The following is a 25,610-nucleotide window of genomic DNA, read 5'->3' as shown; positions in this document are numbered from 1 at the left end:
GCCCCCTCCAAGGTCATAAAACCTAAACATCCACATTCTTTCTCTTTCAGTGAGCCTCAGTTATGACCTTGGCTTCCTGTGCAGTATGTTCTGTTCTTTCTAATCAGACAAATAAGGCCATGATTCTCTGAAAACAGTATTTCTTATAAATCAGCAGCATCATAAAACAGTGTAATGATTTCACAATCTTTAATCCAAGGCATAATGTGGCCTATAGCCGTATAATGACTCAACAATTCTTTGATTAGAAGTATAAGGTGGCATAAGATAGTATAATAATCTCACATCACAAACAAGGAAATGAAAACCCTAACGAATGTTTTTAAATTGACTTAAAGATGTTTAAGTCAATTTATTTCTATTTCAGAAAAAAAGGAGGCCCAAAAAGGTGCCCAATGAACCGAATCAGGAAGCTGAAAAGTCTTAAATCACAAAAGTTGATCTGAAATTGAGCCTCAAATGGTGATAACGAAAGAAAAATAATGTGAATATATGTGTTGGACACTAAAATAAATATATACACACACACGCAAAATTATAAATGTGTTTCATATTGATAATGAAAGATTATCTATGTATGTGTAGCTTACCTTACAGGATGTGGTTAGTCATTGAAGCAAGCTGCAGCATAAAAAGGGTCAACATGACACATGTGGTGTTTTGATGGCATCATGCACGCTCTGCAGAAACTTCTGTTCTTCCATGTCTTCACATGTCTCACACAAGCTGGTAAGAATTAATCATCGATTATCATTCTGTGACTATCTGACGGGAGCATCAACTTGTTTTATTTTCCTCTTTGGAGGACATGGAAGTGACATCATAAAGGGTAAAAAGGCTCCAGAGAACTCATTGCTGTACATGGCCTCAGTGCAGAGCAGCACCGGTCATGTATGTGGAGGATTTCTCATCACTGCAGACTTTGTGCTCACTGCTGCACACTGTGCCAAAGAGTAAGTCATTATTCTTTTTCAGTGGCAGAATGTGACTGACAGCATTTAAAACTGATTTAGAAAGTGTATTGATTACAACGATTACTGTTCCAGAAATCCCACGCACGTTGTTCTCGCCACTCACAATCTCGAGAAGTCCCATCAAGAAAAAATAACAATTAAAAAGAAATTCAAGCCCAACTTTTATCAAACGGCTTGGCACGGTGATGACATCATGCTCCTTAAAGTAAGTATGAACTAAACTAATACTGAAACATTAAAGGTTTAAGGTGATATCATTTTGTGATCTAATTATTTACACTGCATAACAGTGCGAGCATTTCTAATGCTAACTGTCTCCAGCTTTCCAGGAAAGTTCAACTAAACAAGAGAGTAAAAATAATTCCACTGCCATCTGCTAAAGTACAACTGAGAAAAAATGAAGTGTGTCAGGTGTCTGGATGGGGGAAAACTATAACTGCTGGTGAAACTGTTAATGAGCTGAGAGTGGTGGATGTGCCTGTCATCAACAAAAAGGTGTGTAAGGAACTGTGGCCTGGTCTACCTGCTAATGTAATCTGCGCAGGTGGTTATGGCACAGACAAAGGGTTCTGTCAGGTATGTTTCCCGTCCAATCACTGACGTTGTAATTTGGCCTGTTATCGAAAACTGAAACTTAAAAAGACAACTCAAAAGTCTTCCTCCTCCTCACAGGGTGATTCAGGCGGCCCGCTGATATGCAAAGGAATTGCTGTTGGTGTCGTTTCCTTCAACAAAAAAAGAAACTGTGACTATCCTGATGTACCCAACGTTTTTACAGACATCTCAAAATACCGCCTGTGGATCAACTCAATTCTAAAAAACCCAAATAGTGATAAACAAAACCCATAAAGTTTTGGTTTTGTATTATTAAAATGTAAACACGGTGCTGGCAATCGCTTCATTGGAGGAACCAAAAACAGAAATAAAAATATCTCGCAGTCCAAATTTCATCTGTAATATTGCCGTGAGAAGGTAAAAACAATAGCGACTAAAATTCTAAAGAGAATAATTCTGTCATATGATCACTGCTACAGTTTGCTGTTCCCACATGACTAAAGTAACACAATCGGTGTGAGTCGGTGAGAGTGGGAGTGACCGCAGTGGGTCTAAATAAAGTATCAAAGGTGTCTCCCTCCCCATGTGACCAATATCAACAGTACAACATAGTAGCTGACAGGCAAAATTTAAGTATAGCGACAATAAAGGAAACTTTATCTTTTGTCTCTTTGTCTGTTTATTTACTCATTTCATTAGTGTTATTTCCTTTATTGCAGTCTGTGTGATGTGTATAAGCTGACAGGCAGGAGGAAAAAGAAAGAAAAAGAAATGGGAAGGAACCATGCCACCCAGGGTGGCACGGTTCCCCCTCTTTCGGTGGTCCTCCTCAGGTCCTCGTACTCTGGGGCCTCTGGATATCTGGGGCCTGGATCTCCTCCATACCTGCTTCATGCCCTGGGGGACGGGGCTATGGCTCCCCACACTCCCTAGCAGATCGTTACATGGAGAAACCTTTGGAATACAAGCATGCTGATCCACACAGGTGTGCACACGGGTGTTCACAGACACGGACTACACCTTTCTTGGCTGCTGCCTCAAAGCACATTGTGCGCTGTCTATCTTGCGTGCTGCACAATATCGTTTAATATTTAGTATCTACTGTTATCTACTGCTAGCTAGTTTATTGTGATGGTGCTGTATTTATTATGTTGCTCTTTTTTTGTTTGCTTTCTCTTCTGTTTTTTTTTCTCTATACAGGTGATCCAGGTGTTTTGTTTGTTTTTCTTTCTTTCTTCCCCCCCTTCTCACTGTCTCTTCTCCCCTCTGGTTTTCTTTCGCTCCCTCTCTTTCTTTCATTCTTTCTCCCTGTCCTATCCCCCAGTCATGTCTGTCCCATTTGTAAAATAAATACATAATTATAATAAAGGTCAATCAAATGGACCAATATGGCAAGGTAAAATAAATCAACTTGGCATCTTTCTTGGCTTTAAGACAACAATTCTGATGGCTAAAGATCCAAACGGGACACAAAAAAAAGAAATGGGAAGAAAAAAAGAGAAAACATAATAAAGGGATAGCGCACAGATAGAAAAGTGCAAAGGATCTGCACCTGTAAGAAAAAACACAAAAACAGACAGAACCTGGGACAGAAGAAATCACCTCATCATGAGCCGAGCACCCGGCACTGGAACTGTCTGCTATCAGATGGGTCTCAAAGACAGTATTTTAGCTTCAGTAGCATGAAATGTTGAAATGGCGCCTTCTAGTGGCAGAAAAGCAATCAGATGACCCTCGATGGGCAAGCACTTAGTGACAGTGAGAAGGAAAACTCCCTTTTAACAGGAAGAAACCTCCAACAGAACCAGGCTCAGAGAGGAGGGAGGCTGCCTGGTTGGGGGTGAAGGGAGGAAGACAGGACAGAGACACGCTGAAGAAGAGAGCGAGATCAATACTAAGTACTGATTAAATGCAGAGAGGTGTGTAAACACAAAGTGATAAGACACAAACCTAAAACTAACTGGGCGTGTCTCCTCAATGAGCAGCAGCTGTGCCTGTAAAGGAAAAACTGATGCAGACAAACTGTAATCTGCTGTCACTAAATGAGTCAGTGTAGCTGCACAGATATTACTCAAACATCAACACTGCGTCAGCATTCAAGTTATAGCACTTCACTGCTACAAGGCCAACTAACGTTGTGGAGTACATGGTAATAAATTCCATTTTTTTATGAGAGAGCCACAGATATTTTTGATTACATATCTTTAGTTTCTACACTTCCCAGTTTTCCGATATTTTTCCACTGTGTCTGCTAAAAGAGTTCCAGCAGGCGGTGCATCATTACAGCTCAAAAACGCTGTTACATCCTGTTATTTGGGCTGTTAGTCCTTTTAGTGTTCATCTCTAACCACTTTGTAAACTCAGAGGGAAAGGGCATGCTAAAGATGTTAAGATTGCTACAAAATATCTTTCTTCTTTACTTAGAACTTTTAGTCAGACAAAAGGATTTAAAAAAATGTTTTAGTATGAACTGTCTCTACTACATATTTGTATTTCTTGCCATTCATGGTTGTGGTTGCTATTTTATTATGGTTGCATTTGCAACCTGGGTTACATTAAAGCCTGCTAAATGTTGTGCTGCTATATTTTTTCATTGTTTACACTTATCTCTTATCTCTTATCTCCAGAGATGCTCTCAGAACATACATATACATATGTAATATCACCAAATAAAGCGCAAAGTGTTGGAGACTTTGGATGGCTGAGCCTGAGACCTTTTGGGGTGTGCAGGATTTTACTGAGGACTTTTCGTGGCGCAGTGATAGCCTCTGCAGTATTTAAAAATGTACATGCAAACAGGAAAAGTACTGTTATGAATTTGATGAGAATATGATGTAACTTCAGCAGCTGTAATACCTCTGTGAAGGTTTGCTAACTGTGCTGCTCTTCTGAATGATCTTTACTCATGCAGTGTGCTGTTCTTCAGCCTGTTAGAAATCGTCATACAGCTTCTACAAAATAGGGCTTTTAATACCCTCCTAATTACCGAGTAAACATGTATCTATCAGTTTAACTTTTTTTAATAATAATAATAATAATGGATTGGATTTACATAGCGCTTTTCAAGGCACCCAAAGCGCTTTACAATGCCACTATTCATTCACTCTCGGATTCACACACTGGTGGAGGCAAGCTACGGTTGTAGCCACAGCTGCCCTGGGGCAGACTGACAGAAGCGAGGCTGCCATATCGCGCCATCGGCCCCTCTGGCCCCTCTGGCCATGGATATTTTGTGATATCTTATGTGTTTGGAGGTAAAAGAGGCAACCCAAACACATAAGATATCATTGGAAAGGCCAGGATGTCCTCTTGAGCACAATAGGACTTATTGGGGTAGCACAAATAAGTAAAAAAAGATATAGCCCCAAAACAAACATCCATTAAACAGGACATAAATGAATAGGGTGGCTAACTGAATCTCACTCATTGAGTGGATAAAGATTCAGGAGTGGGATTACCATCAACCACCACAAGTGAGAACATGTTGTTGTTTTTTTCATTGCTTTAATAAATAAATAAATAAATAGAAACTGTAGTATGTTTTCAGTGAATTGATTTTGGTGCTGTGGCAGGCAGGATGCAGGACCCAAAAGCAGGACTCAAACACAAAGAGGGAATAAAGTCAAAACTGCAGCTTTACTGCTGGGAATACTCTTACATTAATACAGAAAATAAAAGCAAAAAAACAAATTTGAAGCTCAAACCAAAAAGCTAAGATACTAGGGAACTAAACTGGGAACAGAGGAATAGGAACTACAGGGAGCACGGAGGAAACACACAAGGGGTGGAGGTGGTACAATGCAACAAAGACAGGGTTTAAATACACAAGGCAGTAACGAGGGAATGGGAAACAGGAGGGAAACACAGCTGGGACTAAGCTGTGATAAAATTGATATAAGTCCGTAAGTACAAACCACATAAAAGGATCGACTTCAACATATTAATACGTTTCTGCAAACTAAAAACTGAATATTGATCCTTTAACTTATATTAATTTTCTCCCAGTGCCCTTAGTTCTTGGAAGTGAAGTTATAAATGGGGGGAAAGCCCCCAAAGAATTCCCTACTGTATATGACCTTGGTGCAGAGCAACTACAGTCATGATTGTGGAGGATTACTGTTAGGAAGGACTTTGTAGTTACTGCTGCACACTGTGATGATGGGTAAGTAATCAATCCTTCTCCAAGGCAATTTGAGATAAGAAATGTAAAAATGTTCCATTAATATGCAACAGTTGTCACACCTGTAATCCCAGTCAGAACAGCTCCTTTAGAATATTTTTGATACGTTTAATTGTATAAAACATTTTGCAAGCTTAAAAAGACACGTATCATCATTTTCTCTCATATGTCTTTGATTCAACTTCAGAAATCTACTGAGCTACTGAAGGTTTTTTTGGTTCTTTTACTCTCTTATTCCATCTTCAGCTGTCAAGACCAGTAAAGCCAAACAAACGCATACAATTTACAACTTCCCACTCTTGAAATGGAAATGAAGCAAAATGGCGAGTGCCATGTGGCTGGGTTGGACTAGAACGGATAGTCCAGTGGTTAAGCGGCCGAGAGTGGTGGATGTGTCTGTCATCAGCCCAGAGGTCTGGAAGAAGAAATGGGGAGGGGCTATCGACATATGCCATGGTGGATTCTATTCTATTCTGTCAGGTACCTATCAGACAGTCTGTTAAAAAAAACTGCTATATTTTATTTGAAAATGTGAGAAAAGCAAAACGATTTTTACTTCGTCAAATATGTAAATAAATAAGCCACGAGGGGCTCATTTGATGAAGAACAAATCAAGAATGTGGCCTGACTGCTTTTTTAGGCAGGTTTCTTAGACTTAAAAGACTTGATTTGGTTAAAAATGAAGGAGTAATCTTTGATCAAGATTTTTTAAATTAAGATTAAGATTTAGTGATGTGAGATTTAGAAGTTACTGTAAAAACATGACACTTTGAGAGAATTGCAGTACAAACAATAAGACACAGACAGAAGGAAAGATATCTTTACTTCAGCTTTATTAGAAAGTAGGAAAAGTAAAAATAAAGTAAAAAAAATATTGTTTTGTATCAAAAAATCTGCTCTTATGTTCATTTTAAATTGGTAAGACAGGACATACTGAATAGGTCTGGGCGACAGACTGGACAGTCTCACTGTTGTTTTACATTTTGTGTTTGCATAAACTGACTAACCATGGGCTGCTATGTGCAGAGTAATAATTCACTGTTAGCACCCAAGGTCCAACACATTTAGCCTATTATTTTTTTTCACTACAAAGCCCTATGACATCAGAATGAGTAAAGATAATAAAATACACAATTTTAGTATGTAATGTTTCAAGGTCAAAGGTTTAAAAGTCGTGTTCTTATAAAAGCATGAAACATTTTAGTGCAACCCCTGCCTGTCAGGAGGAGTTATGCTCTGGGTAAGAAAACACATCACTTAATTTTATAAAGCTTTATATTGATCATATTTATTTTTGCACTGTATGAAAATCCAGCAATAACATTTATATTGTACTCACTCTAAATCGAGATATTATTGGAGCAGTTTGTGGGCATGTTAATTATCTCCATCTGCATTACCCTTCACATCTTCTGTTAAAAATAAATACTGCAATATTTTGATTTGGAAATTTAGGAAAAGTGAACCTCAGGTTCTTACCCAGTGCAGTGAGCAGCTGTCAGGACCCATTGTGGGTGGATTAATGTCCCCCCACACATAGATTTCTTACTTGTCAAATAAACCATGAAGGGCAGCAAGTGTGGCTTAATTTTTTTCCCTCCAATAATCTCAGAACCATGACCTAAAACAACAAAAAATATCCAGTCACATAAGAAAATCAGCAGATTTTTAAGTCAGTAACGTAAAGTACAAAACATCATTCACCTGACTGGATGATGGAAAGAAGCATGAACGAGATAGAAATTCCTCCGGCACAACATGTCGTCTCAACTCTCGCTGAGCGGATGTTGAATTCACTGAAGTCCACTGTGACAGCTTTATACACTGAGCAGACAACACACACACACACACACACACACACACACACACACACACACACACACACACACACACACACACACAAACACACACAGCCAGAAGTGTTCTTAATGTGTTATAACAATCATCAGTTGTTTTGAAAATAAAAAATATAATTTGCCAATTTGTTCACATGTTAATCATATGTGCTTTTCAATAATCATCATTAATTTTGTAGTTTTACCAGTATTACTGTGAACTGGGTTGAAGCCACACAGTGCCCACAAAATATATCAGAGATCACCACCTAGTGGTTTAATGTGAATATTGAGTGTCAGTGACACAATGAGGCTAGGATCATAAAAGCAAAGATATTTGATTGATTGTTAAATATCTGTGACAGCTGTGTCTGATTTACAGTGATTTTGAGATGTTAAGATTTTGAGATGCTTATTGTGCTTCTCTGGGCAATAATTTCTTTAATGTTGTAACACATTTTGTGGTCAACTTGAAAGAGAACTGCTGAAGACTTAGGAAAAGAAAGGAGCCCTGCGCTGAGAATTGTAATGACATTACACTCGTCTATCCTTAATAAAATGACTGAGTGTCTACTGAATGTCTACTGTGCAGGAACTACAATGTGAAGGAGTCTGCAGCAGCACAAAGTCTTCTTTTGACATTAAAAAGCTGTTGGATTCACTGAAAAGGCTGAAGAGTCGGTGACTGAAAGCTGCGAGCAGAAGTATTTATAAGAGTTTTACTTTCAGGTGGAGAGTATTTAAATGAGTCAGGCAAATGTGAATTGAAAAGTCTATGACATAAAGTTTCTTGCGAGATGCACAAATTTAACATGGAAAAAACAATCCTGTATTCAGCCTGCGGTGGCTGTAATAGCTGCTAATAGAAGAGTTTAGGAGGTGAGATGTCATCAGAACAAATGAGAACTCTCTGTATTGAAACTCTTCACTCAGTCTTCATGCCAAGTGTGTCGGTGAGCCCACTCTTTGCTCCTCAGTAACTTAGTTTTCATGAAACAAGCAGAAATGAACCGAGCTCAGCTTCTTTTTCTCAGCAGTGCGCACACAGCGAGCAGCTTCTGAATCTGTAATTAATAAAAGTGTTACTGTGTTAGATGAATGCCTGAATGTTGCCACACGCATGTGGCACGGTAACATAGTAAGTGGGAAAGCTACAGCAGAGTTCTTTCTTATATCAAAACAAACTGATTTTCCTTCAGCCTCCTCTCACTTATCAGAACTGCCTCCCTATTTTCAGATTGCCACTGGACTGAAACCTGAGCTTACACTGGATTATTTTGGTTAGAAGGCCTGCATTTTGCAGCACTTTTGGAACGAGCAAAAGCATCTGGTCTACTGGCCTGAGAGAATGAGGCAGGACACAAAGGTGCAGCAGGTCAGACAGATAACATGAGGCACAACCATTAATAGGAGATTTTTCTGTCCTCACTTGTGTGGTTTCCAGAAAAATCCTTAAATCTTTATGCAGTCCTTTCAATATGTTGACAATACAAACCACACTTTTAAGCACTTTTAATCTTAAAAGGCTTTGTTTAAGTTTTCCACCAATAAATCTTGAAGTTGACCTTGAAGACCTCGGTGGATGTGAGCCAAATTTTAATGGCTTGTTAACATGACCCCGCTCTACACCCCAACAACGTTTTAACAGAATTAATTCAACACTTATTGAGCTATCATGTTTACAGATGGTATGGCATGTTTCCCTTAGCACTTCAGCTAGACTTTTACAGTCATCTGTTAACTCTGCCCTGCCACAAGGAGCCTGTCTTAGTAGTCTACTATCTCTTGTTTCTTCTGCAAAGATGCACTCCACATGTTTACACTTTGCTCCACTCTTATACATGTTCCTCGTTTATCACGAGGTTTACCACACAGTCATTTCCATCCTTTTGGCAAAATCCAGCCCCATCAGCATTTCTCTCCTTAACACCATACCTAATCAACACCTGATCAACACTTCCTCATCGCCTCTGCTCCCTTCACCTGCACGGATGTTTGCTGCTTCATCCAACTGACTTCAGCATCACGTCTTCAATTTCCAACTTCAAACTCATGATTCTTTCTGACACTCTCTTTACCGCCACAGCACTATTCACATATTCTTCCTTCAAGAGACCATGCTCCATAATAATGCCTCCTACAGAAGAGTCGTAGTGCCCTCCTACAAGACAAATCCTGCAACCCTCGCTCCATAAACAGTTCACACACACAGCAAATTCAAAAGTGTTAAATGTTTTGGTGTTAATAGTCTTCTTGCAAAAGTAGAGTTAATTTTACTCTAAGTAGAGTCACATTCTTTTAATGTAACTCTGAGGTGTAAAATGATAGTAGTTAAAATCGAGTGTTAAAAATGAGTGTTTCTCTGTCAAATCTGGAGGTGTTACAATGGAAACATTAACTCTTGACCTCTTAACTCTGAACTCCTACAGGGGCTATGACACCAATAGAGTAAATTCACAGACTCCGCCCCCAGCACGGCTCCAATCGAAGCTGAAGTGAAGCCGTTTCAGAACATTTTGCTCTACATATTTGAGTTGTTTGCCATGCTTGGTAAGTCATTCTTTCAAAGATTGTTTCAATTATTATTATGAGCTTTTACTTCTGTGGCTCTTTGGAGTTGAGACAAAGCTGTGTGAAAGGCATTAGCCATGTTGCTCGCTGATAGCATAATATTCTGTTTTAGCTAGCTGAAAGGTATTATTTGCGGGCAAATACCACAGCCATGAAAAAAAGCTTGCATGTGAATTTTCAGTCAAACTTTTGGTCAAATACACCTAAAACAATGTCTAGAATGTGAAATGTTGGTATAATGGTGCTGCTTGAAGCCTGAAAACGATCGCCCATAAAAAAAACGAGCAAACAGCAGTAGCAGACGTCCTGACTGGGTTCTACGTTAGCATAGATCCCTCCAGAGTTTTGTGCACACGGTTTAGGTAAAAATGAAAAAGGTTGAGGTTTTACATTTAGTTCAGTATTACCTGTTGCCTGTGTCCTTGTCTTTTGGGAAAATACTTTACACAAGTAATGGCTCAAAGAGGATTCCTTTTTTTTACTGGGCTGCAATTGTTTACTGGATTATTTGTGCCATTAATTAGTGTCAACTAATTTTTATTCAATCTCCGCACAGGATATGCTTGTGAAGATGGAATATGGGGGAGAGCAGAAGTGCGTTGAAGTTCCACAAAGGGATGAATGAAGGACATGCATATTGTATTGAAGAAATAAGTGATGAGATGCTGTTATTTGCATTTACCATGTCAGACCTTTTGATAAACAAAATTCTAATGAAAGTGAGAACATGTATACTGTTACGTCTTTCAGAAAATGTTTTGAAATTGTGGTGCACAGTTCAGAATAAATGTTTTTCAAAACCATTGCATCTTTTTAGTAAATGTTTATTTCCAAAAGAAGTTTCTAGAAGTTCAGAACAGTAAAATTAACGCTTTTTAGAATGAATTAGAAGATAACTCTTACGTAGTTAAACTAAAATACTCTTTGAGAGTTAATATATAAACTCTTAACACCAAGTGTTAAATTATCAACTCCAGACAGATTTGGTGTTTAACACTAAATCAGAGTTAACGTACCAACTCTCCAAAAAGAGTTAAATTAACACTCTCTGGTGTGGACCCATATAGACACTTTAATAGTGTTGAAATCAAATCTGACAGTGTTAATTTGGACATGCTGGATTTGCTGTACAGTTGAAGAAATGGCCCTAAGGAGGCACTAAATGAAAAGGCATTTCCTTCCTGTTTTTACATTGCTGGTGGACAGATTATGAGCCAAGTACCATAATGTTATTAGTCTTGGTTCAAGTATGAAATCAGTAACCTGGTGGGATATTGTTGTTTTAACTTTGAATTTTTACAGTGTTGCAAAATGTTTCAACAACCCAGCTTTTTGAAGGTTTAGGCAGGCAGCCCATGTGTTTCAGGATGATGGGGTAGTGTAATACTGATGAACAAGATAATGTAAAGATGACACAAGTGCCCAAAAAAAGAGGATGTGGTTAGAAGTCAAAATGTGATCATCAGACTTGACAGAGCAACTGCTGTATAAAACCTTCACTTCACACTCACGCTGGCATCATGCTCAGTCTGCAAAAAATCCTGCTCCTCCATGTTCTGGCATGTGTCGGACGACTCGGTAAGATCTGCAAAACTTTGTTATTGTCCTCTGATCGTTTAATGGAACGTTAACTTCATTTTGGTTTGCTTTATTTGACTTTTTCAGCACATGTTATTGCCATCATAGATGGTAAAAAAGCCCCAGAGAACTCGATGCAGTACATGGCCTCTGTGCAGGACTACAACGGTCACCATGTTTGTGGAGGATTTCTCATCACTGAAGACTTTGTAGTCTCGGCTGCACACTGTGATGACTCGTGAGTAATCAAACATCTTCTGCTTCTGCTTCTCTGACTCATGTCATTAAAACACATTGTATTGATTACCTCTCTTTGATTACTCTTTCAGGAGCCTCACACACGTTGTTCTCGGGAACCACAATCTCAAGAACGCCAATCATCAAAAAATAAAGATTGAAAACAAAATCATCCATGAAAATTATCAACACGTTGGACTGGGTAATGACATCATGCTGATTAAAGTAAGTACATGCTCATGTTCACAACAGTTTCATCACATGATGTATTTGTGGTTTCATTATTCAAATTATATATATACGTTAGTAAGTTCACACGGATTGCCCCGTGTATGGGACTGGACTGCGCTAACGCATTAATGAGCTAACCGTGCTGACGCATTGACGCTGTGCAGCCTCACACACGGGGCAATCCGCGTTAACTCGCTAACAGAGATTTGCTGCATTAATGCGGTTATGGCGTTAACTTCACTTTAACGAGATTCATTTTTACTTCATGTTGTGTCTCCAGCTGTCTGAGAAAGTTAAACTGGGCCACGGAGTACGAATAATTCCGCTTCCACCTGCTGAAATAAACCTAAAAGAAAACCAAGTGTGTCAGGTGGCTGGATGGGGAAAAACTAAAACTGAAGGTAAACTTGTTGATGAGCTGATGGTGGTGAACGTGTCTGTCATTACATCAAAGAACTGTGAGGAACAATGGCCTGGTCTTCCTGCCAATGTAATCTGTGCAGGTGGATATAAGACAACCAAAGGATTCTGTCAGGTATGTTTTCTGTCCTTTCAGTTTAAAATGGTTTCATGTTCACAAATCTTAAAAACATAAACATAATGAACATAAACTGATAAATTAAAATTCTTCCTCCTCACAGGGAGATTCTGGTGGTCCTCTGGTGTGTCATGGGTTTGCTGTTGGTGTTGTTTCTTTCAACTATTATAACAACTGCAATTACCCCAATAAACCCAACGTCTATACGGACATCTCAAAATACCGTAAATGGATGAACGAGGTTTGTGGGAGCCAAGTTAAGATAGTTCATATGTTTAGTATTTATATTTCGCTGTTGTTAAGCTTGTTTGTGTAATTAATAATTTTAGGAAATAGATGCATGTTTATGGTGGAACTAGGTTATATAGTACCATTTATACATGTGCCTTAAAGACTCGTGTTTATAGCCAACCGGGCATCACGGATGTAGGCAAATTAGTGCATGCGGTGCGGGAGGGGGGAGAGAGAGAAAAAGAGTTAACACGGCATAAGATATACGGGGCAGCAGGGTAGAACAGAGCCACACGGTTTTCCTACCGTAGTATGTTATTTTGTTGAGGACAAGTTAAACCTGACCACTCCTGTAAGATGCAAAACCATGGAATAAATTTTTTGTTACATCTTTTCACATCTTTTCACAGAGTTCTTTTTCCTCTTCAAACTGACGTACGCGAGTGAATCACGGGAAAACTGGTCTCACGGCTTATACAAGGTTCTGAAAACATTTTTTGAGTAAAAAACTTAAAGTTAAAGTTTACTTCAGGTTTTTCTTTTCACTATTGAAATGTGAGAATTTCTGATTCTTTCATCTGTTTAACCAAAAATAAAAATACAAACGTATCCCACACTTGATTTGTCATTTCTTTCTGTAACAGCCAAAAGGCTGAATTTTTTATATTATTTCTGCCTTTGTAGTGGACCACGCTTCAGTTTGCCTGTGATGAAAGACATATTTGCATCCTTGTATGTTTTTTTGCTTCTCAAAATTTTAATTCCGTTTTTTCCAATTAAACTGAAGTTCAATATCAAAAGAAGTAATCAAATTCAGACTTGAACAGCTCTTCTGGTACAGCTTTATCATTTTTACTTTTTTTTTTAAATTGGTAAATTATATTCATAATATAATTTTAAGCCTCCAGGTGTTACCATGGATACAGGTCAATGACTGTAGAGCCACATTCTTCTAGCAGAAAATGAGAAAATATGTTTCATAACATTTCATTTTTTATATTCCTTGTTTGTTGCTCTATGAATGATGAACAGAAACATACTACAGTAAAGCTCAAAAACATGCTGGGTTCAGGGAATGACTACTTTTTGGTATTTAAGTAATATGAGGATTTTGTCGGCTTACTGTCGGCTCCAACATGTGCTCGGTGGAGATTCTGTTTGTTTTTACCTTAAATGCATTACACAATGCTTGTCCTCGCTCTCACAAGTCACCACCTGTTGTTTGTGGACAGAGGTGATTATTGGCAAAAAGACATAAGATTTGAGGGTAATAGTAGAATGACCTGGTTTGCAGTGGCTTGGATAAAAAAAAAAAAAAAGAGAAAGCACCAGCTAGGACATGAAAGGTGTGGGACCCTTTTAACCTCTAGCAAGCAAGGGCAGCAGATCTCCTCATCTATCCAATGAGTCGTGCCCTGTATTAAACTTTACTGGTGTGCTGTCTAACAATCTGTAGTGGTGGCAACATAGCTAACTTTACTGAGGTACACCTCAGTAAAACAAAAGCAAATGTAATATTTCCTCCTCGCAGAATTTATGAGTATCTGGATGTGCCCAACATCTATAGAGACATATCAAAACTACTTTTATGGGTCAAACCCATTCTCAACAAAAAGAAATGCAAAGTTTACAGAATATTATTGGACTGGATTGTGATCTATGTTGTTAGACTTGATTGTTATCCTTAATATCTAAAACTAAAAGACTCTTAAAAACAGCTGGTTACTCTTTTTCCATGTCAATCTAAACACTTTGTTTACAACAACAACAACAACAACAACATTGATGTGTAGTTGTGTTTGACCACAAAGGGTAGGAACTAAGCCAGGGATGGGTCAGGGGGTCAAATGTTCAGTTCCAGCATTAGATGAGCTTTTACCCACAATTATTCATTATTTTATTATATAAATGATTTTATTTATGAAAGAGAAAACATACTTCAAACATTGGTTCAATTCAAATAAAACAAAAAGCAATAAATCTTTACATCATTGTGCACTGCTTTTAAATATGTATTTGTAAATATGTATAATACATTGCAACAGCATCAGTGTTTGTTCCGTAAAGGTTCTTCTTGTAATCAGATTTAGCTAAATTAAATAAAGATCTTCACCATTAGGGGGCAGTGTTTGGTGATAATGTTTTTGTGTAGTTGCTGCTGTAGTGAGGAACAAGTAGATTTAGTGTTTTGTCGGAGAAAGTGGTAGTCCTATGGTAAGAACTTTCTCTTTAATAAAGAAGGTTTTGGATGGCGGGGGTCCTTCTCTGTGGTCTCTGTTTTCTCCCTCAGTTCAAAGACGTGTTTGTTTGGTTACCAGTTAAAAAATGTGGTATATATTTGTGGTTGAAGTATTTACAGTACAACACGAGTGATGATATGAGAGTTGACATGTCTGTGCATCTCCAGCCTTTTGAGAAGGTTCAGCCAGGCTAAATGACTCACCTTAAATAAAGCAATTATTATTTTATCATCACTAGTACTTACAGAAGAATCTCGTACAAAGCAACAACATTTGAAGTTCCATATCAGCTAATAATACTTATTACGTTCAGCCATCTTGGATTTTCTGCTTCCTCAATTTTTCTTTTTCCAAAGTAATCAAAGCAATATTACAAAGGAGTCACTAGAGGGAGCTCTAGGGCAGTTTACAAAACTATATAATCCATTTTAATTTATAAAAGTCTGGCGTGGGCCAGCCAAAAATGATCTCTTGCCACCCCTAGTTTTTAAAAATATATACAAGCGATGCTTTCTTCCTAAATACTATCGTCACATTTAGTGCAGAAGAAACAGTTGAAAAAAAAACATTTTCCAAGGACAGGACGAAAACAGTAAAGAAAGGGAAATGAAGCTACCTCTTTCCTATTGGTGGAAAAATGTGCCATGTCAAAGAACATTTTTTAAAAAGGCAACACGTGGGATTTGGTTGTTTAGGAAGAGGGGAAAGTTTTGGGAATGTCCTAACAGGGTTAACCAAGAAATCATGAAAAATTAGGTTGAAATTTTTGTCCATGACACTGCAGCTTTCTGACATTTTGTGTAAATTTAACTAACAATTTGATTTGTTCTAACAAAAAAGTGTGAAACTTAAGTTAGACTTGTGTTTGTAAATTAACTGTCCTGTTTTGTGCGGCTTTCTGGTTTTTATATTTATTTGGCAACATATTTATTTATTATACAGGCTATACAGTATATAAAATAAAATTGACATGTCTTATGTGAACTGAAATGTTTAATTTTCTGGGCTACAGAAAATAAACAAGTTATAGACTATATTTATATGAAGCATGTATACTTACTGCATTTGAATCATTTTAAGTATATGTAACGCCGGCATGTGTGTGTGTGTGTGTGTGTGTGTGTGTGTGTGTGTGTGTGTGTGTGTGTGTGTGTGTGTGTGTGTGTGTGTGTGTGTGTGTGTGTGTGTGTGTGTGTGTGTGTGTGTGTGTGTGTGTGTGTGTTAGGGGGTATAAAAAAAGATTTGATTTCCATGCAACCCTAAGAATATTTCTCCTCTGAAAAGTCTGAAAAATAAAATTCATGCCCATTTATTCTCACTGGGTAAAAACACAAACACAAGCAACTTTAACTACTTTTGTTTTTTGCTTTAATGTTCAGGAAGATAAACTAGATAAAAATAGCGTAGCTCTGAGTAATGTGTAACTGATCTTTAAGTACCTCCTCCTGGCAGATCTGCAGAGATACAGAGTGACACAAGTAAACTGTTACATACTGATCAGGCTGAACCTGAAACACACAGGCTGATTGTCTGAGATGCACTTTTGAATCTCAGTGCTGCCGCAAATACTGCTGAATTACATTGTGCATGTATTGTAAAACGTGATCTGTGATCACAATATCTAAAATTATAAAACTGTCCAAAAACAGCTGGTTGCTCTCTTTCATCTGGCTTACAAAAATAAAAAAGCAAAAATAAAGAAGCTTTTTTGTGCAGTCTGAATGTAAACATTCCTGAGCATTAGGAATGTTTCATCTCCACACCTCTACTCAGGAATTTAAATTTGGTAACACCAAAAACCACCAACCGACAATCATCATTGTTTTAACATTTAGCTCAAAAAATTTCCATAAATGGTAAATGGACTGATTCTTATATAGCACTTATATAGCACTTATATAGCGAGTACTCAAAGTGCTCTATACATCATGCCAAGACTGAAACAGCATGGTTGTCAGCATCATTCGATCTGAAAAATGTGGTTTGTGTGGTTCAGCTTGTGTTATTTTGGCTGTGTCGAGTATTTCCACAGTAAAGAATCTTTCCGTGCAAACACTTTAGAAGGTACTGCCTTTCTATATCCGATACATACACTACTGTGCAAAAGTCTTGAGCGACCCACTAATTAAAATATTTAAAGAAGAGGAGTGGCTCAACACTTCTGCACAGTACTGTGGTCTGTTCAGCAACTACAGTAGAATGAAGCGGGATGGTTGAATAAAGTTTTCTGTAGCGTAATCAGGCTCAAACTACACGGCACAGAATGCATTTATGCATGCGATATCTCTAAAGCACATTTCCTGAAGATCAGTGTGTGTACGTGATCTTCTGTTAACCATAGCAACAGTTACATAACTGAAATAGAACAGGTTTCATCTCCACTGACTCCTTTTAATGTGGAGGAGTGTAGCAGTGTTCTGAGCCCCTCTTGTGCAGTATCTTAGCTGTTCTATCTCTAAGTCACTGGAGGAGTTAGTCGGAGGCTGCAGGAACATGATCTGCAGGATACGGAGAAAAAAAGGGAGGGCTGTGAATATTGCCTGTGTGCTCAGGTATCCACAAAACCAGCCATGCTGGTATCAAAGTTTAATCACACTCTAGATCTTGTTTTAACATATGGCATAGAAACTGAACATTTAACAGTGTTTCCTGAAAACCCTCTCCTGTCTGATCATTTCCTGATAACATTTACATTTACAATAATTGATTACACAGCGGTGGAGAGTAGACTTTATCACAGTAGATGTCTTTCTGAAAGCGCTGTAACTAAGTTTAAGAATATAATCCACCCATTGTTATCATCTTCAATGCCCTGTACCAACATAGAGCAGAGCAGCTATCTGAACGCTACTCCAACAGAGGTCGATTATCTTGTTAATAATTTTACCTCCTCACTGCGTACGACTCTGGATACTGTAGCTCCTGTGAAAACTAAGGTCTCAAGTCAGAAGTACCTGACTCCGTAGTATAATTCTCAAACACGTACCCTAAAGCAGATGACTCGTAATCTGGAGAGGAAATGGCGTGTCACAAATTTAGAGGATCATCATTTAGCCTGGAGAAATAGTTTGCTGCTTTATAAGAAAGCCCTCCGCAAAGCCAGAACATCTTACTATTCATCACTGATTGAAGAAAATAAGAACAACCCCAGGTTTCTCTTCAGCACTGTAGCCAGGCTGACAAAAAGTCAGAGCTCTTTTGAGCCAACCATCCCTTTAACGTTAACTAGTAATGACTTCATGAACTTCTTCACAAATAAAATTTTTATCATTAGAGAAAAAAATTACCAATAATCATCCCACAGATGTAACATTATCTACTCTTAGTACCATTGATGTTAAGTTAGACTCTTTTTCTCCAATTGATCTTTCTGAGTTAACTTCAATAATTACTTCCTCCAAACCATCAACGTGTCTTTTAGACCCCATTCCTACAAGACTGCTCAAAGAAGTCCTGCCATTAATTAATTCTTCGATCTTAAATATGATCAACCTATATCTAATAATCGGCTATGTACCACAGGCCTTCAAGCTGGCTGTAGTTAAACCTTTACTCAAAAAGCCATCTCTAGACCCAGCAGTCTTAGCTAATTATAGGCCAATCTCCAACCTTCCTTTAATATCAAAAACTCTTGAAAGAGTAGTTGTCACACAGCTAACAGATCATCTGCAGAGGAATGGTTTATTTGAAGAGTTTCAGTCAGGTTTCAGGTTTCTTCCTGTTAAAAGGGAGTTTTTCCTTCCCACTGTCGCCAAACTGCTTGCTCATAGGGGGTCATATGATTGTTGGGTTTTTCTCTGTATCTATGAAGCGCCTTGAGGCGACTTTTGTTGTGATTTGGCGCTATATAAATAAAATTGAATTGAATTGAATTGAGTAGCAATGAAGATGAGGATCTGGCTGCAAACCGGAGGCACGGCCAAGCATAAATACTCACTGATGAATAGGTAGCTCTCAGGTGCACAAGGCAGGCCTGGTAGACACGACCTGCCCACACATCCACCTGGGAGACAAAATCAAATAACCTTTTATTCGTCACATAAACAATCACGTAAACAATTTCATGTAGTGAAATGCTTTTGTGTCTGAGCTGGGACAGGCTGCAGACGTAGCCGCGCCATTTCAGGGCTTGGTTTTAGTAGGGGGGGTCTAACCAGGACCGCTCCTGGATACCGGGTGGGAATCGAATTTGCAACTCCTGCTCCAAAGGTGTGTAAGAAGGAAGAACAAAACAAAAGCCCCACCCCGCCCACAGCTCCGGCCTCTTTAATGAACTCAAACTTTTTTTCATGGCTCTGAAGTCTAAAAACATACAAATAACAATTTTTTTACTTATCACAAAAGTTTAGAAAGTCCTGTGTTACAGCAGCCAAGGTATTAACCACTACCTCCAACAGAGTAGCTTCTATAAAGTAGAGCTCAATTAAATAAAAGCTAACTAAATCAAAGAGTTCATCAGGCTGAAAATCACCCTAAAGAGCTCAATAGGAAAAAAAACTGAGTTCATCAAAGGAGCTCAAAGTATATAAAAGTCTTTATAAAACTAAAGTGGGGGTGTGACCCCGGCATGGATGGTTCAGAAATATAAGGCTGTCAGACACAAAGCTGTGTGTTTCAGAAAACACGCTGCAGCTCCTTTCTGTCAGCTGTGAGGAACGTAGGTTTAGCAGGTGAGTGATGCAATTGTGCAGACACATGATGTCAAGACTGCTCGCTCTGCCTGCAATGATCCACATGATAAATAAATCACTGAAACCATTGAACTTCCTGTGTGTTGGGTCTGCTACCTGGTCCATACTGGTCCTGGTCCTTATTGTCTGGCTGACAGATCACTGACACCCACAGCTCATCCTGGCCTGTTTATCTGGAATGTTTTTGTCCACATGTGGAGGTTATATTATCATATATATCATAATATAACATTTTTTATCAAAATCTTTTTTTTGTTATTCACATTGTGGCAGCTGTCAGGACTTTCTAAATATCTGCACAAAACATGAACAGAAATTCTGGTTTTATTTATGTGGTTTCATTTATTTATTTATTTATTTTACTGTTTTTTATTATATTTTAATGTTTGAGTGTTTGATCAACAATGAAATATTTAAGGTCTTTCATTTGGGTGTTTGTTGAAGCTTGAGGTGGTGTGAACGAGGACGGTGTCTGAGCCTGATGACTGTCAGACTGTCTGCACAAGTTTCATGCCTCAATCTGGGCGTCAGCCGAGCTGTGTGGAGTTTTTTTGGTCCATGTGTTTGATTATGCAAATATTTTATGCTGCATGTCCATCCTGATGTAACCTTCCTCATTCTTCTGAGCCCCCGTAACCTGTGGGCCCAGCAGGCCACCTTTAACATGGACGAGCAGGGAGGGGAACAGCTGGGTCTACCTATACCCACGTTTCCTGATTTTTTTTTTTTTCAAATGTTTTGATTGTGATTTTTAAAAATAAAATCTTGAAAACCAGGTGAGGGTGAAAGGTGAAGTGCATGATGGACAGGCCGGCAGTCTGTGACAGTGTTAGTAACACAGCCGACTCGATTACAAAAAGAAAAAATGTTTTCATTTGTTGAGATGATCAGGAGTGAAGATGAGTGAACTGACTACAAGGGGAAGGTTTTAGTTTTCAGATTTACCTGATTTATTGTCACAGTGAGGAGAAGCAGGTCCTCATAATGACACTGAAAGACAGCAAAGAAGAAAGTCAGAAATGAGTGTGAACTACAAAAACAGCCACTCATTCAATCTGACCAAGTGTGATTTCCACAGAGAAGAATCTCAGTGTTACAGACGAAGTTTCACCCATTAAAAGTGATTTATAATCACACATGATCAGGAGGCCCAAAGGCTCTTAAATACATGAATAAAAGTGAGCAGCAAATGGAGTTAAAATAACGACAACTAAACATGATTTGTGTGTTTCACACCGATAAGCTGATGAACATGATGATAACACCAGTTTCAATCTTGCGCTGAGTAAAGGATGTGGCTGAATGCCAAATTTGATGGATTATAATCTTATTTGGCAATGAAGCAAACTGACGTATAAAAGGTTCACCTCGACACTCCTACAAACACAACTTCACCTTTGTGCTGGCATCATGCTGGGTCTGCAGAAATTTCTGTTTGTCCATGTTCTGGCATGCCTCGGACGACTTGGTAAGAACTGCAAGTCTTTGTTATTATACTCCAATTGTTTAATGGAACAGTAACTTCATTTTGATTTCCTTTTTTCAGCACATGGAAGTGATATCATAAATGGTGAAAAAGCCCCAGAGAACTCCATGCACTACATGGCCTCTGTGCAGAACAACAAGGGTCAACATGTTTGTGGAGGATTTCTCATCACTGAGGACTTTGTAGTCTCGGCTGCACACTGTGATAAATAGTGAGTAATCAGACATCTTTTCCTGTACTCTCTAACTCATGTCACTGAAATACATTTAGAAAATGTATTGATTACCTTTCACTGATTACTCCTTCAGGACCCCCACACACGTTGTTCTTGGCAACCACAATCTCAAGAACAGCAATCATCAAAAAATAAAGATTAAAAACAAAAACATTCGTAAAAATTATCAAAACATTGGACAGGGTAATGACATCATGCTCCTTGAAGTAAGTACATGTTCGTGTGGTTTTATTATTCAAATTATAACTAAAGAACTATCGTATGAACATATATATTTATATTTTTTACTTCATGTCATGTCTCCAGCTGCTTTACAAAGTTCAGCTAAATGAAAGGGTACAAACAATTCAGCTTCCACCTGCTGAAATACACCTTGAAGAAAACCAAGTGTGTCAGGTGGCTGGATGGGGAAAAACTGAAACTGATGTTAAATCTGTTGATGAGCTGAGGGTGGTGGACGTGTCTGTCATTAACTTAAGGGTCTGTGAGGAACTATGGCATGGTCTTCCTGCCAATGTTATCTGTGCAGGTGGATACAAAACAACCAAAGGATTCTGTCAGGTATGTTTTCTGTCCTTTCAGTTTAAAATGGCTCCTTGATTGCAAATATATAAAAAACTGAATAAAAGCTGGTAAATTAAAATTCTTCCTCCTCACAGGGAGATTCTGGTGGTCCTCTGCTGTGCGACGGGTTGGCTGTTGGCGTTGTTTCTTTCAACTATAAAGAAAACTGCAGTTACCCCAATAAACCCAACGTCTATACAGACATCTCAAAATACCGTCAGTGGATTGATGGGATTGTGAAATCCAGAAAATATGAGGAGTAAAGAATTCACTGACAGTTTGGCTTGTATATTATGGAAATGTCAGGATTTCTGATTCTCTGTTAGCATAACCAAAAATGAAAATAAAAATATACCGCAGCATTAAACATGTGACTTCCTCATTTATTTTGAACATGTACATTTAAATAATAAATTCTTCCATATGATATATACTCAGATAATATTCATGTATAACTATATTAGTGTAAACCTACAATACAAATACAACAATATTTTCTTTACCAACCAAAGGTCACTTTGCAGATGCATTAGAAATTAATTTAAATAGCTCAAAATAACAAAACTTATTTATTTCTCCACCCAATATAAAAATTATACACTCTGTTCTGTTTTATTGTCATCTTCAGAAATCAACAGATGATTTATCACCAGCCACAGTCTTCTCAAAGTTTGCTGAGTCATGTACACTTAAATAATATAAATGAAACAAACATAAATGTACCTCTGTAGTGTTTTGTGTGAAGCATATGTATATTCCAGCACATGCACAGTTACACACTTTATTTTAAAGTGAGTGGGGAGTGTGTTGTGTAAATGATGCAAACAGATATCAAGAGAATTTGTATGGCAGTAGATTGATAAGAGAGACTACGTGATGCTAGAGGTGAAGCAGGAAACTGCTTCGTGTGATTCATCACTGAATTCAAAGAAATGTTTGTTGATAGACTTTCACCAAACTCCAGATAAAAACATGCTGATGGCTGCACATCGTTACACATCTGTAAACGTGTTTTCGCTGCATAAACCATAGCACACATAAGTGATATCACACATGATTAAATAACCCCAGCTGTTATGAAAGCAGACAGAAAGAACCCAAATCGGACACCAGCAGATTCAGTTTACATATCAATAAGGAGTGGGAAGAAGTGCATGCCTATTTAATCCCACCACTTTCCTATAAGTTATCAGTTTTTAATTATCTTTATTGTTATGAACCTCAACAACAACTATAAGCATGCTGCTAATTACACATTAGCAAACATAAGGTACATAAAATACAAAATATTGTCACATTATCTTGTTTTTAGAGCTTCATGATTACATGGACACATCAAAGCAAGTGCCTCCAGTTTTGGAATGTTAATTAAAACTCTGAATAAGTGTAACTACAGGGGTCCAACAAAGAATGGCCACGCATCATACTGATGTCTTCGGAAAGAAAAAAAACATTCTCTCTCTCTCTCTTTTATTGTCTTCAAACACTGTGAAAAGTGAAGAAAACACAAAGTTTACAACATAAATGTCTTTCATCTTATCAAAGTCTCTCATGTTAGTGTCCATAAACAGTCTTGAGCCAGCAGAACAGGAAAAAATGCAAAATAATAGATATTACTGAAAATGTCCTGTACATGTATGCAGCATTTTATAAACAATATACATGAAAACCATACCTTGTGTGCCTCTTGGACCACATGCAGAGTAACATTAATGTTGTGGCTGTAGCAGCATCTGTAGCTCTGTAGCTCCATGCTAGTTCTGACCCACAATGCCAGGGTTGTGCTCTCAGCCAAACTCTGGTCATGTGACCATTACAAACTCTACCTCAAACAAACTTTACATCTTTAACAAACCCATATTTTGTAACCAGTTCAAGTTCAATCAATGCTGCACGTTTATTATCTTATCCAATACATTTTGTATTCTTTCCAACAAATAAATGAACTAAAGTAAGCATGACTGTCTCAGGGACAGTTACAATAAGTATGAAGTAGTAACTAACTGAAGACAGACATCCATCCATTCATCAGTTCATCCATCTTTCCATTTCCTTCCGCTTATCTGGAAGCCCAGACTTCCAGCTTTCCAGCCATCTCCTCCAACTCACACCGGCGTTCCCGGGCCATTCAGGGGTTGTAAGCTCGCCATCAAGTCCAGGGTCTGCACTGGGGACTCCTCCCAGTGGGACATGTCTAAGACACCTCGCCTAAAAGAAGGCATCCTAGGCAGATGCCAGAACCACCTCAACCGGCTCTTTTTGCTGTGTAGTAGCTCTACTTTGAGCTCCTCTTGAATGACTGAACTCTGCACCCCCTCTCTGAGAGAGAGGCCAGCCCCGCCTTGGAGAAAACTCCATCGCTTGTATCCAAGATCTCATTCTTTCAGAGCTTGTGACCGTAAGTGAGGCTGGGGATGCAGATCAGCTGGTGCATTGAAAGCTTTGCTTTTATACTCAGCTCTCTCTTCATCTTCATCATTGATCTTTTTCTCTTCTTTATATCTCATTAAAACTATATAGTTGTACCTCATCTTGAAGAGCTTTACACTCAGACCGTTCCTTTCACTCCAAGCACAGAAACACAAAAGTATAATTTTCTTCTCTCTCAACAAAAAATCACATCCAATAAACAGTCCGATAAAAGTCCATGAAAATCCCAAACACACTGTTTTTGTTGTCTGTGGAGTTTCTGACATATTCTACTGATTTCGTAAATTAAATCTCTTAACACCTAGTGTAACATATTTGATATAATTTTCCCCAGGGAAAACCTTAATAAATTACACAATACATTTTTAAACAATTTCGTTAAAGGGCAAACATAGTAAATCTGATGGAAATTAAAATGTAATTAATTTTTTAGACAAATTTGTCAAATGGTTCAATAATATCTCCATTTTCAAAGAAATGTAATTTTCTGACAAATACATCATATTTCAGGCACTAAGGAGTTAAATGCAGAGAGATGTATAAACACAGAGTGAAGAAGAAACATTCAATGCATGATGGGAATTCCCCAGCAAGCGGAGGATTCAGGGTCACCTGATCCAAAACTAGCTATATGCTTTAGTGAAAAGGAAAGTTTAAAGCCTAATCTTATAAGTAGAGACAGCGTCTGTCTCCTGAATCCAAACTGGAAGCTGGTTCCCCTGAAAACTGAAGGCTCTCCCTCCCATTCTACTTTTAAATACTCTAGGAGCAACAAGTAAGCCTGCAGTGTGACAGTGAAGTGCTCTAATGGGGTGATATGGTACCATAAGATGATTAAGATATCATAAAAAACTGATCACTGTTTTTTATGTTATACAATTCTATACAAGTGTTGTCTTGTTGTTCAGCTCCACCTTACATGTTGTGTAGTGATGCGCCACCTACTGGAATGGAAAGTAAATTATATTGGAGTGTGGCTCCTGAGCAAACCACTCCTGTGGTCTTGTGTCTTTGGCCTACAGTGATCCGTTTCC

General features: G+C 38.3%; 2 protein-coding genes and 1 pseudogene across 2 annotated transcripts; all 3 read left to right on the top strand.

The window, feature by feature from the left end:
- The first annotated feature begins 650 nt into the window (after positions 1-650).
- On the top strand, positions 651-1,823 carry LOC113016756 (mast cell protease 4-like). Its single transcript, XM_026159850.1, has 5 exons — positions 651-729; positions 806-953; positions 1,047-1,179; positions 1,296-1,550; positions 1,647-1,823. Exons 1-5 carry the CDS (start codon positions 651-653, stop codon positions 1,821-1,823), a joined length of 792 nt encoding a protein of 263 aa, XP_026015635.1.
- A 9,812-nt stretch (positions 1,824-11,635) lies between these two features.
- LOC113016757 (granzyme B(G,H)-like) lies at positions 11,636-13,384 on the top strand. Its single transcript, XM_026159851.1, has 6 exons — positions 11,636-11,693; positions 11,781-11,931; positions 12,023-12,155; positions 12,442-12,696; positions 12,803-12,940; positions 13,341-13,384. Exons 1-6 carry the CDS (start codon positions 11,636-11,638, stop codon positions 13,362-13,364), a joined length of 759 nt encoding a protein of 252 aa, XP_026015636.1. The 3' UTR covers positions 13,365-13,384.
- A 7,884-nt stretch (positions 13,385-21,268) lies between these two features.
- On the top strand, positions 21,269-22,501 carry LOC113016758 (duodenase-1-like; annotated as a pseudogene).
- Positions 22,502-25,610: the final 3,109 nt, after the last annotated feature.

Source organism: Astatotilapia calliptera, chromosome 23, assembly GCF_900246225.1.
Source record: "Astatotilapia calliptera chromosome 23, fAstCal1.2, whole genome shotgun sequence".
Lineage (NCBI taxonomy): Eukaryota > Metazoa > Chordata > Actinopteri > Cichliformes > Cichlidae > Astatotilapia > Astatotilapia calliptera.
Note: the sequence above shows the minus strand (reverse complement) of the source record. Positions and strands in the feature narration are given on the sequence as shown.